Raw genomic sequence first — 14,344 nt, 5'->3', positions numbered from 1 at the left:
ACCCTAGCCCATTACCAAGCAGCTGGTCTTTAGTAACAGTTATTCCACTTGTTAATCACAAGGGCTGGTTCTGCCTTCACTTCTGATGGCCAGCTGCGCAGCTCTGACAGTTGCATACCCCACTATGTGTTGCCTGCCTTCTTTCTGGAAAGTCCCAATTAAGAACCTCCTTATACTTGTGTAAAAGCCTCAGGAGGACATCTCAGGAGTAAGCCCCCTTGGGACTCATCCTCCTTCTTGCATGTCCACTTAAGCTTTAGTTTGGGGGTTCCTTTGCCTTCTCTATTTTCTGTTCTTCCTCTCAGCCTCTGTTCTCAGTCCTGGAGGGTCTGCTCCTGGATCAGCCTTTGTTGCTCTTCCAACTGACAGGAACCCTCTTCTCGAAATCGAGCAATCTCCTGTTCTAGTGTGGTGGTGCTCCTGCTCTCCTCCTCTTCCTCAATACCCTGGGCCTGGGCCTGCCACTCCCTGGCCTCCTGGTCGAGCTTCAGTTTCTTCCTGTTCTCAAGTCTCTGGGTCCTTTGTGTGGCCTGCTTCCTGGCTCTCCTTTCCTTGTCATAAGCAGCCCTGGCTGCAGCATCAGTCAGAACCTCCAAGGCCTGGGACAGCAGGTGGAAGAGTTCAGCTGCTCTGGGGTTATCTGGATTTTTGTCTGGGTGGCAGGAGAGTGCTTTTTGTCTATAGGCCTTCTTCACCTCTGTGTTTGCCACCTTCTCTTCGACACCCAGCAGTGTGTACAGATCCATCTGTAAGAGCTCTTTGGTCACCGTCATGATTCTACCCTAAACCTGCATTGATACAACTCCCAGGGGTCCTGTACATGATTTTCTTATACAGGGTACTTGGTTCATTGTCTCAAGGAAATCATAGGGGTTGGGTGTGTTCTGTCCAGACATGGGCCAAGATTTGAAAAGCTAACATTAGTTTGAATCACAGGATTGAACCAGGAACTCTCACATTGGTGCCACGACTCAGATGCACCTCGTGAGGATTTTGATATTCCCGAGCCCATGTGGCCTGGCACCCCTGCTCCACTGCCACCGAACTCTGGAGCAGAAGATAGGCCTTCCTCACCACATGTCTGTTGTCTGTAGTTAGGACCATCCTGGGCTACCCTGGGCTTGTGGCAGGGAGCCTTTATAAAGATGGATGGAACTGTGTATTCCCAGGACAAAGTCACATTGCCCTAGAATTGCAGTGCAAGCCTCTTGGGCGCACATGACCCGAGATTGCTACTGAGGGTCCTGATGTTGAGCACTGCCTTTACACCTGCTGCCACTTCTGTGTGCATCATGGAGATTAAATCACCGCTGCTGTCTCACCAGCTAAGCCATCAGACCACGAACACCTTAGATCCTGATCTTGAGGCTGGGAGATATAGGTTTCTGGCCTGGATTTTGGTATGAAGATCTTGAGGCAAAGTGACTATGAATCCCAGGAGCTTAAGGCAAAGAGATCTGAGTTCAAGGTCACCTGGGACAAAGCAAGCCCCAGAGCCAGGTGTGGTGGTACACACCTTTAATCTGGGACATACCTTCTGCTGGAGACTTACATAAGGACATTTTCGGAAGGAAAGTGTCTGTCCTTTGTTGCCTGCCTGCCTCCTGGGAGGAAGCCAGTGCTAGATCCTAGATTCACAGCTGCTGCTACTGATCATTGTTGGGGAGTTAGACTACAGACTGTAAGTCATTAACCAATTCTCTTAGTATGTAGAGACTACCAATAAGTGCTGTGACTCTAGAAAAACCTCACTAAGACAATATGTGAGAGCATTTTCACTTTTTATTTGTGCAGGCATCTCCATAATTGCAGAACTTTGAGATATGCAGGGGCTAGGAACTAGGACAGAAGAAGGGGGGGAGATCACCATGGCAGGGAAGAAGAGAAGACACATACAGTCCTGCCTCAGTCTACCTGCCTAGTCATTGCCTGTTGGCTCTTTGTTGATCAATCAAAAACCTTTTAGGGTTGAGGATCTTTAGCATTTGGACACTCAGATTCCCAATTTGAGGAGCAGGATTGATTCATTTAAAGAACTAGCCCCAATCACCCAAAATGTAGGACATTGTATTATTTGTCTTGTTAAGTGTCACGACCACCTCGGCCAGCAAGGAAGATGCAACACTGTCGGATTCTTCTCAACAGCCTTTATTTCAGGAACACCTCATTGTTGATACGGGGGACCCCGCCTTATATACAAAACAGACTATGGCTGTATATTTGTCCTCTAGGGATTGGTGGAGCATGAAATACCTTATTAGCAGGAATATCACCATGGCCTTGTAGATGCGGAAGGTATGCCAACACGTGCACTGTACGGTTGTTTACCACAAACAACCACCGGATGTCAGCGCCATCTTCTTATCTATATGTGCCACTCCCTACAACTCCCCCTTTTTTGTTTTATAAAAAAACATTAGATAGAAGTAGTGGTCTGAGAGAGATCAAACATGCCTCACAGAGTGCCCAGCTTGGCCATGGCGAGCCAGTCTGCAGTTAGGACTGCACCCCAATGGCGAGAAATGAACTTATGCCTTAACACACCGTTCTGGGCTATACGTGTGTGTTTATTGGGGGAGAAACTGGGCAGAGGAGCATTTGACCAGCCTGTACGTTTAAACGGGGTGTAGCCACCTCTGTCTATGACTTGTCTAGATCAGGGTGTCATATCAATATTGCCATTGCTCCTGTCTTAGGTCGTACCTCTAGGAGACTTGGCCTTGCCCGTCATTGGGTTACCCTATTGCCACCAGGCCCCGTGTCTTAGGTTGGTCCAAGCCCGAGGAAAGTTGCCCGTCTCTGGATACAATGACTTCACATGATCATGACAAAAATGATCTAGGGCGAACTCTTAATTTTTTAAAGAGGGCAGCTATATGTTGGGTGACGCACCATTTTCAATAGCGACCATAGCCTGGTAAACAATTGCTTTGTGTCTAGCATGTTCTCGTTGTAAACGGCAGAAGAGCCATAGACATACTCCACATCCCAAGAGGACAATGGCCCCCCAGGCAAACATGCCAGCCCATTCCTTAAAAAAGGAAAAAGCATTAGCAATCCATGAGGTGAAATCTCCAAACGTGATGGGTTCCAATCTAGTGTTGTTAAGGACAGCAATTTGCATCAGCATTTGTCTCGATAGTTGCTCTGCTTTCATGGACCAGTTTCCTTTCAGGTAATTCGAGATTTCTTTTCCCTGTTGAGAATACTGAGAAAAATTAGCTTGCAAAGGAGTAATGCATAAACCTCTAAGGGAGGAAACACAGGACAGCTGTGTCATATGATATAATGCTTCAATTTGTTCTTGGATTAAATCTATCCATTGATTAGCTAATAGAAAGCCAGATGCCAAGTGGTAAGACTCTGCGATAGGTAGAGTTATCTAGTGTGTGATTGCCTTGCCCCGGCCATGATGGAAAACTACAATAATCTTAGATCCAATTGGTAAGATATAATTGCCCACTCAAACATGCAAAGCCCGGTACCATCCATCCCTTGAGAACATTAACAACAACCTGTAAATACACAGAGCAGAATCTTAACATCACCTGCCATGGCTTCTCCCCTCTCTCCGTCTCCCCTTCTTCTCCTCTCTCTTAGTCTCCTCCTCTTCCTTCAAACTTCTCTCCTGCCCATCCTTCCTTCTCCTCCAATGACAGGCCTCTTTCTATCTTGTACCTGCCTCCTTTGTGACATCATCCTACATTTCACCCTTTTTGCCTAATTAAAAAAAAACTTCTCTCAAATATAAGCTGAGCACAACTACTATCATTTTGTAATTAAGAGCATAAAATATATCTAACACCCAGTCCAACACTATATCAGTTTAACAGAATATTTATTTATCTATTCCAGCTTAAGAAAGCCTTAAAATCTGTATTATATCTTGGCTAGCTTGAATACTACCTGATAACTATCTAATAAAATATGTATATTTAGAGTTAAACAGCATGATAGGCTATGAGACTATAATGTCTTCAACCCCCTAAGAAATCTGGGAATGACCAAATATCTATACACATAGGAAGCCTAACATGGCTTCCAGAACTGAGAGGTTGTAGAGACAAATCTCCGCTAGCACAGTCCCCTGTTAGCAACATGTGAGGGCAAGTCTTCAGCCTTCTGGCCCAAAATCAACTGACAGACTCTAGAAATGCAGATTTTGAAGGGCTGATCACCTTGTCTTGGCAGGGTTTATCAGTCAACTATTCTGTATAATTTGTCCTTTTCTGGACAGTATTAGTCTGTAGATGAAACAGGCAGTTTTGTGTAGTGGCTGCCTAGCCACAAAGTATTGACTCACCTGGAGGTAGAGATGTTCACATTCTTCATTAAATCCACCAAAGGGGAACTGTTAGGAGCAGATATGTCTCAACAAAAGATAAATAACTTTAAATCTCAAATTTTGTGGATTTATGACGTTTTTGAAAACCATCTATCTATATAAGACAATCTGGACTGTTGTCTCCATATCCTAAATTTTAACTTGAAAGTACTCTCACAAACTCAGAGCTATGACTTTTTTATTTGAATCTTAACTCACAGGTATAATCAACTCAGAAGTTTGTAATGACAATAGAAGGACTGGCTCTAAATCTGTCTCCCCTTCTCCTCTCTCTTAGTCTCCTCCTCTTCCTTCTCCTCCAATGACAGGCCTCCTTCTATCCTATACCTGCCTCCTCTGTGACATTATCCTACAAGAGCCTGAGTGTCTGCTGTGATCACGGTTCGTCGCCACCATGGGGAAGCGACAGCACCAGAAGGACAAGATGTACATCACCTGTGCCGAGTACATTCATTTCTATGGTGGCAGGAAGCCAGATATCACACAGACAAGTTTTCGCCGCTTACCTTTTGACCACTGCAGTCTCTCTCTCCAGCCTTTTGTCTACCCAGTCTGCACCCCGGAAGGTGTTGTCTTTGACTTGCTGAACATTGTCCCATGGCTTAAGAAGTATGGGACCAATCCGAACACTGGAGAGAAACTTGATGGGAAGTCCCTGATTAAGCTGAACTTTGCGAAGAACAGTGAAGGGCAGTACCACTGTCCAGTGCTGTACTCCGTGTTCACTGATAACATCCACATCGTGGCCATCAGGACAACTGGCAATGTCTACACCTATGAGGCAGTGGAGCAGCTAAACATCAAGGCCAGGAACTTGAGGGACCTGTTAACTGATGAGCCCTTTTCCAGGCAAGACATCATCACCCTGCAGGACCCCACCAATTTGGACAAATTTAACGTTAGCAGCTTCTTCCATGTGAAGAATAACATGCGAACGATAGATCCAGATGAGGAAAAGGCCAAACAAGACCCATCTTATTATTTGAAAAATACAAATGCGGAGACCCGAGAGACGCTACAGGAGCTCTACAAAGAGTTCAAAGGAGATGAGATTTTAGCAGCTACCATGAAGCCACCTGAGAAGAAGAAGGTGGACCAACTAAATGCTGCCCACTACTCCACAGGGAAGGTCAGTGCGTCCTTCACCTCTACCGCCATGGTGCCTGAGACCACGCACGAAGCAGCTGTCATTGATGAAGATGTCCTGCGCTACCAGTTTGTGAAGAAGAAGGGCTATGTGAGGCTACATACCAACAAGGGCGACCTCAACCTAGAGCTGCACTGTGACCTGACACCAAAAACCTGTGAAAACTTCATCAAGCTCTGCAAGAAACGGTATTATGATGGTACCATCTTTCACAGGTCCATCAGGAACTTTGTGATCCAGGGTGGTGACCCTACAGGTACAGGCACGGGTGGAGAGTCATACTGGGGCAAGCCTTTCAAAGATGAGTTCCGTCCCAACCTTTCACACACAGGTCGTGGGGTGCTCAGCATGGCCAATTCGGGGCCCAACACCAACAAGTCTCAGTTCTTCATCACCTTCCGGTCCTGTGCTTACCTGGATGAGAAGCATACCATCTTTGGACGGGTTGTCGGGGGCTTTGACACGCTGACAGAGATGGAGAATGTGGAGAGTGACCCCAAAACTGACCGCCCTAAGGAAGAAGTGCACATCTGTACAACCACCGTGTTTGTGGATCCCTATGAGGAGGCCGACGCCCAGATTGCCCAGGAACGGAAGAAGACACAGCACCAAGTGGATCCAGAGGCCAAGGCCAAGAAGAAACAGCCCCAGCCTGGAAACCAGGGTCCCCTGACATACCGCCGGGGGGTGGGCAAGTACATCAACCCTGCAGCCACGAAACGAGCAGCAGAGGAAGAACCATCCACCAGCACAGCCATCCCCACAGTCAAGAAAAGGCCCAGTCGGGGCTTTGGGGACTTCAGCTCCTGGTAGCAGCAGGCTGGCCTCAGGGATCCTGGTAGGGGTGCAGGGCTGTGGGCCTCCAGGTCTGTCCCTGAGCCCTTTATCCTTGCCATCAGTTTGGGCTGTGAACCAATAAATCTGTTGCCTATGGGGAAAAAAAAGAAATTAGAGTAAACAAAGCTAAAGAAAGTTGTTCTTTTTGTGTTTGGCCACTGGCAATTCCCTCTTTTTGTTTTTGTAAAAGCTCTTTTAAGGTACGATGGCTCTTTCCACAATTCCTTGACCCTGGGGATTGTACAGTAATCCTGTAGTATGACCAACCTGCATTGTTTGGCAAAATGCCTGAAAGGACTTTGCTGTGTAGGCAGGCCCGTTGTCTGTCTTGAGACTATCAGGTTTTCCGCAGGCTGCCCATGCCTCTAAGCAATGACTAATGGCATTACGAGCCTTTTCACCAGTCATCAGAGTGGCATGTATAATACTGGAACAGGTATCAACAGAAACATGAACATATTTTAAATTTCCAAATTGAGATATGTGTGTAACATCCATTTGCCAAATTTTTAGTGGAATCAGACCACGAGGGTTAATTCCCACCTGAGGAGGGTGGTGAAATTGAACACAATTCTGGCAACGTAACACCACATCACGAGCTGCAGCTCTAGAGATGTTAAATTTTTGTTGAAGAGTAAAAGCAGGAACATGAAACTTTTGATGAAATTCTCTAGCGAGATCAATTGGAGCAGCATGAAAAGTAAACTCTCTACGAGTACTAGCATCCACCAGGGCGTTATTACTGGCCATGGGACCAGGCAAATTAGTATGGGCTCGAATATGTTGTATGAAAAATTTATTTTTTCTGGCCCAAATCAATTTTTGTAATTCTAAAAAAATTTGACATACAATACTAGTCAACCTAATTGGCCATGCAATTTCACGTGAGCAGACAGCATTAACTACATAAACAGAGTCAGAAATTAAATTAAAAGAATCATGAAATCTTTTAAAAAGTTCCAATACAATTTTACATTCTGTAATTTGGCGTGTGCCTGGACTGTATTGAATTAATACTGGTTCTTGAGAATCAACCATATAGGCACCTACACCTGTTTTGGAGCCATCTGTATAAATATCTAATGCTCCAGACAAAGGCTCTGAGGCAGTGACCTTAGGAAAGATCACTGGATATTCAGTAAAAAATTGTAACAAAGGATCCTTAGGATAATGATTGTCAAACTCTCCATCAAAACTACAGTGTAATATGGCCCAATCATCTATCAAGGCACACATGTTCCATCTGAGCTATAGCATATGGTATAATAATTTTCTTGGGCAAAATACCAAAATGCTGAATGCAAGATTTAACACCTAACATAGCAAGCTGTGCAACAGCAGAAGGGTAATATTCCAGGGTCTTATTCGGAGAAATATGAGGATAAATCCAAAGAAGTGGTCCTTGTTGCCATAGCACTCCTGTAGGCTGACGAAAGGTTCTCAGTATACACAAAAAGAGATCCTCCTTTTCCTTGTACCTTCTTAGCATTGCCTTTTCCAGTCTTTCTTCTATTTTCCTCAAAGATAATCGTGCTTCATTGGTCAAAGCACGGGGTGAAGCAATCCCCTTTCAGGATCTCATAGAGTGGTTGTAAATCTACATTGGGCATTTTAATATAGGGTCAAATCCAATTTATGCTTCCTAGTAATTTCTGAAAGTCATTTAATGTTTTTAAATGATCTTTTCCTAATTCAATTTTCTGAGGGGAAATACTATGAGGAGTAATCTTTGTTCCTAAATACTCTCCTTTTTTGCCCATTTGAACCTTTTCTGGTACTATAAACAATTGTTTTCAAGCACCTTAACCACTTTCACATAGGCCGTTTCTAGGGTGCCACAATCTTTAGCGGAAAGCAAAATATCATTAGCCAGATTGGTGGAGCATTTTCCCTTTCAGGACCTCAGTAGCAGCCCTTTATCAAACTGTCTCAGGGGGCTAAAGGACCATGGAAAAGAAAACGTTAATCTTGACCTTGGCCACAACCTCCAGTTGGAGTAAGCTAAAGTGCTGGTGCCAAGACTTTTTCCTCTTATCATCTTAGAGTAAAGCCTGTCCTGTTGGCAAAACAAAGTTACTCACAGTCTGCTGCGGACTTTTCTTCTACCTCCTCCTCCTCCTCGTCCTCCTCCTTTCTTCTTGGTGTAGAATGTCCTTGGCATTAAAGCCTTCATTGAGGATATAGCAATCAAGCTTTTTTTTTTTCTTTAGTAAAGCTGCTCATGATTCTTGATATGCCTACAGAAAAAAGCACTGGGCCACAGCTGGTCGGAGCAGTGGTTATGATCAGAGACTGATAGACACCTGAATTCTTTTTTTGGAATTAACTGTATACTAGAAATTTCAGCCAACTTTTGTTCTGTTATTTTCTACTGAGAGGAAAGTAAGATTTGTTTAATCACTGAATATTGATATAAATTTAAGTTTTTGCTAGAATTATTGTACATTGATAGAAATTTAAATTGTTTTGAAGAACTGTGTATAGATAGAAAGGTTTTGTTAATTATTTGACTAAAGTCTACATATTGAAAATGTGATGGTTTTTACAATAATTTTCATTGTGTGTAGATTGCTAATGATAGGAAAAAGAACGATTATTCAAGGGAAAGGGCGGTATGAAATGGAAACTTCTAGTTATTTGGGAAATTAATTTTGCCAAATGATTTCTGCGGCACACCTGTGAAAGATGTCTTGCTAAAGCAAACATGTCAAAGTTGTCCTGATGCAGACACTGGTGAATGTTTGGCTGTAGAAGACAGTGAGAGGACTCTTGATGAAGGAGTATAAATCTGACCCCTCAGGCTGGGAGATGAGCCCTGAGCTGTGGTTTGCTTCACCTCACCATTCTTCAGTAAAGATACTGCATGTATTTCTCCTCATTACATAGAGTGGTTGAGCTCACCATGGCACTGACTGCCTTCTTTCTGGAAAGTACCAAGTTGAGAACCTCTCCATACATATGTAAAAGCCTCAGGAGGATATCTCTGGAGTAGCCCCCTTGGGACTCATCCTCCTTCTTGCACATCCACTTAAGCTTTACTTTGGGGGTTCCTTTGCCTTCTCTATTTTCTGTTCTTCCTCTCAGCCTCTGTTCTCAGTCCTGGCGGATCTGCTCCTGGATCAGCCTTTGCTGCTCTTCCAACTGACGTGAACCCTCTTATCGTAATGGAGCAAACTCCTACTCTAGTGTGGTGGTGTTCCTGCTCTCTCCTCTTCCTCAGTACCCTGGGCCTGGGCCTCCCACTCCCTGGCCTCCAGGTCGAGCTTCAGTTTCTTCCTGTTCTCGTCAAGTCTCTGGGTCCTCTCTGCAGCCTGCTTCCTGGCTTTCCTCTCCTTGTCATAGTCAGCCCTGGCTGCAGCATCAGTCAGTACCTCCAAGGCCTGGGACAGCTGGTGGAAGAGTTCAGCTGCTCTGGGGTTATCTGGATTTTTGTCTGGGTGGCAGGAGAGTGCTTTTTGTCTCTAGGCCTTCTTCACCTCCTTCACCTTCACCTCTTAGTTTTGGAGGCAGGATTCATTTAAAGCATTAGTATTAATTTGAGGATTCTAAACCTGTTTCCTATTAGTAATACTTCAATTTCATCATTTCCTTGAGCCGATGAACCAGGCACCCTGAATAAGTAAATCAATTATGGGACCTCTGTGAGTTATAGTATCAATTCAAGTTTAGGCAAGAATTGAGAGACCACAGGAGTGGGGAAGACCCCCACTCAAATCTCAAGATGACGCAACCCAAGAACTCACGAGAAACCAGTCTTGATGTAATAAACAAGAGGTGTATTTGAGGAACCAGAGCTCTGGGGACGACACATATCTCACACAGGAGACAGAGGAGGTGACCCCAAGCCCAATTAGGGGAAGCTATTTATAGGGAAAATTACATAGGTAGTTGGCAACATTCACACAAAGCAATTTCATTGGTTTGTAACTTGGGCTCAGTTCAACTCTAGCCACCCTGCTTCTAGGGCAAGGTGACCCTAACTCTCGTTTTTCTCAGGACTGTTGAGTCAGGCCTTATCAAGGTCAGATGGTTTGGGGTGGCTATAGCCAGGCTATATCCCCAAAACATGTTATGTTATTCTTTGCTGTGAGGTACACTTGTCCTCACAGCAGGGTCAGTGGGGGATAGTTTAAAATCTTTATTCTTTCATTCTCTTCTTCTGCTTGTGACTAGTTCTAACCTTAGAACTCAGGGCCACCTTCTTCAATTTTTCCCCTAAGTTCTTCTGAGGCTTGATATAGTTGGTGCAGCATTAAAATCTGCACTGCACTAACTCTTTCTCTAATAAAGGGTGTTAACTTATTACTTTTGACATTTGGACCCTGTATTTTTAATAAGAGAATAACTGAGGGTACTAGGAGCATGGAAATTAGTCTCAGATCCCCACGCAGAACAGTACAAACTTTCTAAGCCCCCACAAAGCCGGATGGTAGCCTGGTCTCAGCCATCTTGGGGGCAAATGTAAAACCTTAGTCTTCCCAATTGGCACCTTGCTTCTGGACTTGCGCATCCAAACTTGCCCCCAGGTGAAATCTCTTTGGGACTTCTATGGGCATACTCTGAGGATCTGTGTCAGGAATGTCCTAGGTGTCCAGAGCAGCTACCAACTTACAAAAGTCAGGGGGAGAGCAGGCCACCATGTGTATGGTGGGGCCACCTTGGAGATGGACCATATTACCTCCCCGGCCTGGGAGGAAACTTGCCAAGTCAGTTTCTGGGGGGATATGGGGAATATAAGCACTTACAACAGAGATGGAGCTTAAGAGGATTAGCAGTCTTTTCTAACTTCCGTTCATTTCTGAGAACATCTGGTGTTGTCTTCAAATGGGAGGCGTGGACCCATGCAGCAATCCCATCTACATTAACAGCAGTGGGAGTGGCTAACAGTACTAGATAGGGTCCTTTCCAGTGAGGTTCTAAATTCTCAGCCTGGTGTCGCTGGACCAGGACTGCGTCTCCCACTGGGTACTGGTAAGGCATCTCTGGACCTCCTGTCTTGTAGGTGTCCTTCACTTGGTTCCAAATTCCACCTTGGACTGTTTCTAAAGCCTTTAAATGAGCAAACAGGGTTTTAGGAAAGACCTCAGGGTAGGGGGCCCCGCCCAATTCAGTGAGGTGGAGGGGGAGCTCCCATACATAATCTCATAAGGTGTTAGGCCAAAAGGATCAGGAGTGTTCCATACACAGAACAAAGCAAAAGGAAGGACAGTCGAGTCTCCCCCGCCAGTCTCTAAGGCCAATTTTGTCAAGGCCCCTTTATAGTTCTATTTATCTTTTTTACCTGCTCTGAACTCTGTAGTCTCTTCAGGGGCGTGGGTAAGGCTGAATCCAGAAGGGGCATTTCTTGCTCTGAAGAGAGCAAGAGGGAAGGAGTGCCACACAGTCTGCGCCAGTCCTCGTGGTCAATTTGGTCAAGGTCTCTTTTAGAATTTTATTTATTCTACCTGTCCTGAACTTTGAGGTCTGTAGATGTAATATAATTTTTTAATCGACCTCTAAATACCTGGCTACATCCTGGCTTACCTTGACAACGAAAGCAGGGCCGTGATCTGACCAATTACCTTAGGCACTCCAAACAGGGGGAAGATTTCTTCCAGTATTTTCTTGATCACTACCAAGGCCATCTCTTGCTTGGGGGGGAAAGCTTCTACCTTTTCCTAAAAAGGTATCGATAAACACTAGGAAACATTTGTAACCATATTTTCCTAGTTTTATCTCTGTGAAGTCCACTTCTCAGTAGGGTCCAAGCCGTTCCCCATGGAGCCTCCTGCCAGAGTCAACTTTCCTGAAAACAGTTACCTTTTGGCATGGTATACATCAGTGTACTATCTCTTCCAAGAGATACTTGAGACCTGTGACATAATATTTAGTTTTTGAAAATGTCTGGATGAGTTTGCTTACCCCTAAGTGAGTCCACTGATGCATTTGTTTTATCATGGCCTCTGCCTGTTTTTGTAGCAGGATTTTCTTTCCCGTTGAGATGTACCAGAGTCTCTTCCTCGGCCTGGCTGGGTCATGGCAGGCCCTTAACAGAGCCAGAAGCTCTTTTTTTCTTGCCCTCAGATGTCAGAAGGCCCCTCTGCTGATGGACTGTAGCAAAGGCATACCTGCTGTCCACAGAGATGTTAAGTCTCTTTCTCAGCTCAAGGGCTTTCGTGAGGGGAGTGAGCTCTATTCTCTGAGTAGAGGTGTCTTCTGGTAGGGCTTGAGCCCAGATGACTCTGTTTCCATCTACCACTGCTGCCCCAGCCCACCTTTTTCCTTCTCTAAGAAGCTGCTCCCATCTATGAACCAGATGGCATCTACCCCCTCTGGTGGCTGGTCAGTCAGATCTTTATGCCACCGCTGTGCTTTAGTTAGCACCTGCTGACAGTCATGAAGCAGGTGTCTAGGTCAGGGTCTGGGAGCAGGATGGTAGGGTTCAGACTTGTAGGAGCAGTCTGGGATCAGAAGGAACAAGTGGGATATCCGGCCCACGCCAAGGTCCACTGTTCTTCGGGTAGTCCATGAGTATTATTTGTTGCCCATAGTCCCCTGTACTCAAGGTCTTTTGCTGGACACAAGCCCATTTGGGCATAGGAGCACAGAATGTCTGGCCCCCATATTCATTCACAAAACAACTGGGTGCGACTCCCTTCTATCTTTGAGCATAGCCAGCACTCTAGGACCGAGAGACTTGCCTTCCGGGCTGCTGGAGAGGACCCTCTATTTTTTCCTGGGGCAGTCCCTGATCCAGTGTCTTTTTTCTTTGCATTAGGCACACTGATCTTTAGCCAGGAATTCTCTTCTGTTGCCAGGTACTGTCTTCCTAGGTTCCCTAACTACTGTGGCCAGTATATGTTCCTCTCCTGTCTTTTATCTCTCTTTAGCTCTCTAACTTCCTCTTCTTTTTGTCTCTTTTCTTCCCTAGCTTCCTGCTCCTTTTACCTTCTTTCCTCTCTCTTCCTCAGTCTCTCTGTTATAGCTTCTGCATCTTACTCTACAGCTACTAGATGCTGTCCACTTATGTGCACAGACCCTGAACCACACTTCAACCTTACTTTCTCTGCAACTTACACTAACTCTCAGCAACTTAGCTTAACCCTTCCAATTTCTGTAACTTTTTCTTTGTATCTTTTTCTTACCTTAGCCAGATTGGTGGGGCATTTTCTAGAGGGTTTTCGGAGACCCACCCTTGGAGCCTGGCGGTAGACCTGGAGCACTCCCTACCTTCAGGGGTATTGAAGTCAGTCAGGAGTGAGGGTCTTCCATCCATGTCTGGAACATTTATTTTCTGGCCTCTAGTAGGATTCTGTCTTTCCTCGGTGGTAAAGAAGACCTATAATAGTTACTAACAAGCATCTCATGTGGGATGATGAGAAAACAAGAGGAGAATCTACAGAATAGAGGTCCACTGAAGAGGACAAATATCATTTAGTCACACAGCTAAACCAGGAGGCCTTTTGGGGACAAACAGGCCGTTGTAAAAATAAGCACAAGCTTCGTGTCTGTGAAGCAGAAAGGCGAGCAGAGAGGCAACTGATATGTTACCGACTATCTCTCTGGACTTAGAGTTTTCCTCAAGGAGTCTCTCTTCAGTGTCAGCTTCATGGCTTTACCTCTCAAGAGAACCAGCCTCCAAATGACACTAGGCTTCTAGTAAGAACTAATAACAAAAGGATGGAGAGATGGTTAGGACCTGGGTGTTAGATGCCAAGTGGCTGACATAAGAATTGTAACTGGTTCACCTGGGACTTTCAGGACCTCAGTAGCAGCCCTTTACCAAACTGTCACACTGGGTTAAAGGCCCATGGAAAAGAAAAGATTAATCCTGACCTTGGCCACAGCCAAAGCCTGAATTCTAAATTTTGACTGGCAAAACAAAGTTCTTCACAGTTTGTTGTAGATTCTTTTTGAAACCATTTTAGGGGCTTCCCTGCCCCCCAACCTGGGGAATTTGGATCACAGGGGAAGGAACTGGCTGCTGAGGGGATAGGATCAAAGGCACTGTCCATGTAGACAGACACTTCTCTTAG

The 14,344-nt window shown here is 45.1% G+C and overlaps 1 protein-coding gene and 2 pseudogenes across 1 annotated transcript; 1 reads left to right on the top strand and 2 right to left on the bottom strand.

Moving 5' to 3' along the window:
- Positions 1-51: 51 nt before the first annotated feature.
- On the bottom strand, positions 52-949 carry LOC134479142 (dnaJ homolog subfamily C member 17-like; annotated as a pseudogene).
- Positions 950-4,679: 3,730 nt separating this feature from the next.
- Positions 4,680-6,305, top strand: LOC134479421 (RING-type E3 ubiquitin-protein ligase PPIL2-like). Its single transcript, XM_063262781.1, has one exon. The coding sequence runs from the start codon at positions 4,740-4,742 to the stop codon at positions 6,303-6,305; it is 1,566 nt and encodes a 521-aa protein (XP_063118851.1). The 5' UTR covers positions 4,680-4,739.
- On the bottom strand, positions 6,155-11,953 carry LOC134479141 (dnaJ homolog subfamily C member 17-like; annotated as a pseudogene).
- Between the last annotated feature and the right edge of the window lie 2,391 nt (positions 11,954-14,344).

The sequence above is a fragment of the Rattus norvegicus genome, chromosome 6 (genome assembly GCF_036323735.1).
Source record: "Rattus norvegicus strain BN/NHsdMcwi chromosome 6, GRCr8, whole genome shotgun sequence".
In the NCBI taxonomy this organism is placed as follows: domain Eukaryota; kingdom Metazoa; phylum Chordata; class Mammalia; order Rodentia; family Muridae; genus Rattus; species Rattus norvegicus.
Note: the sequence above shows the minus strand (reverse complement) of the source record. Positions and strands in the feature narration are given on the sequence as shown.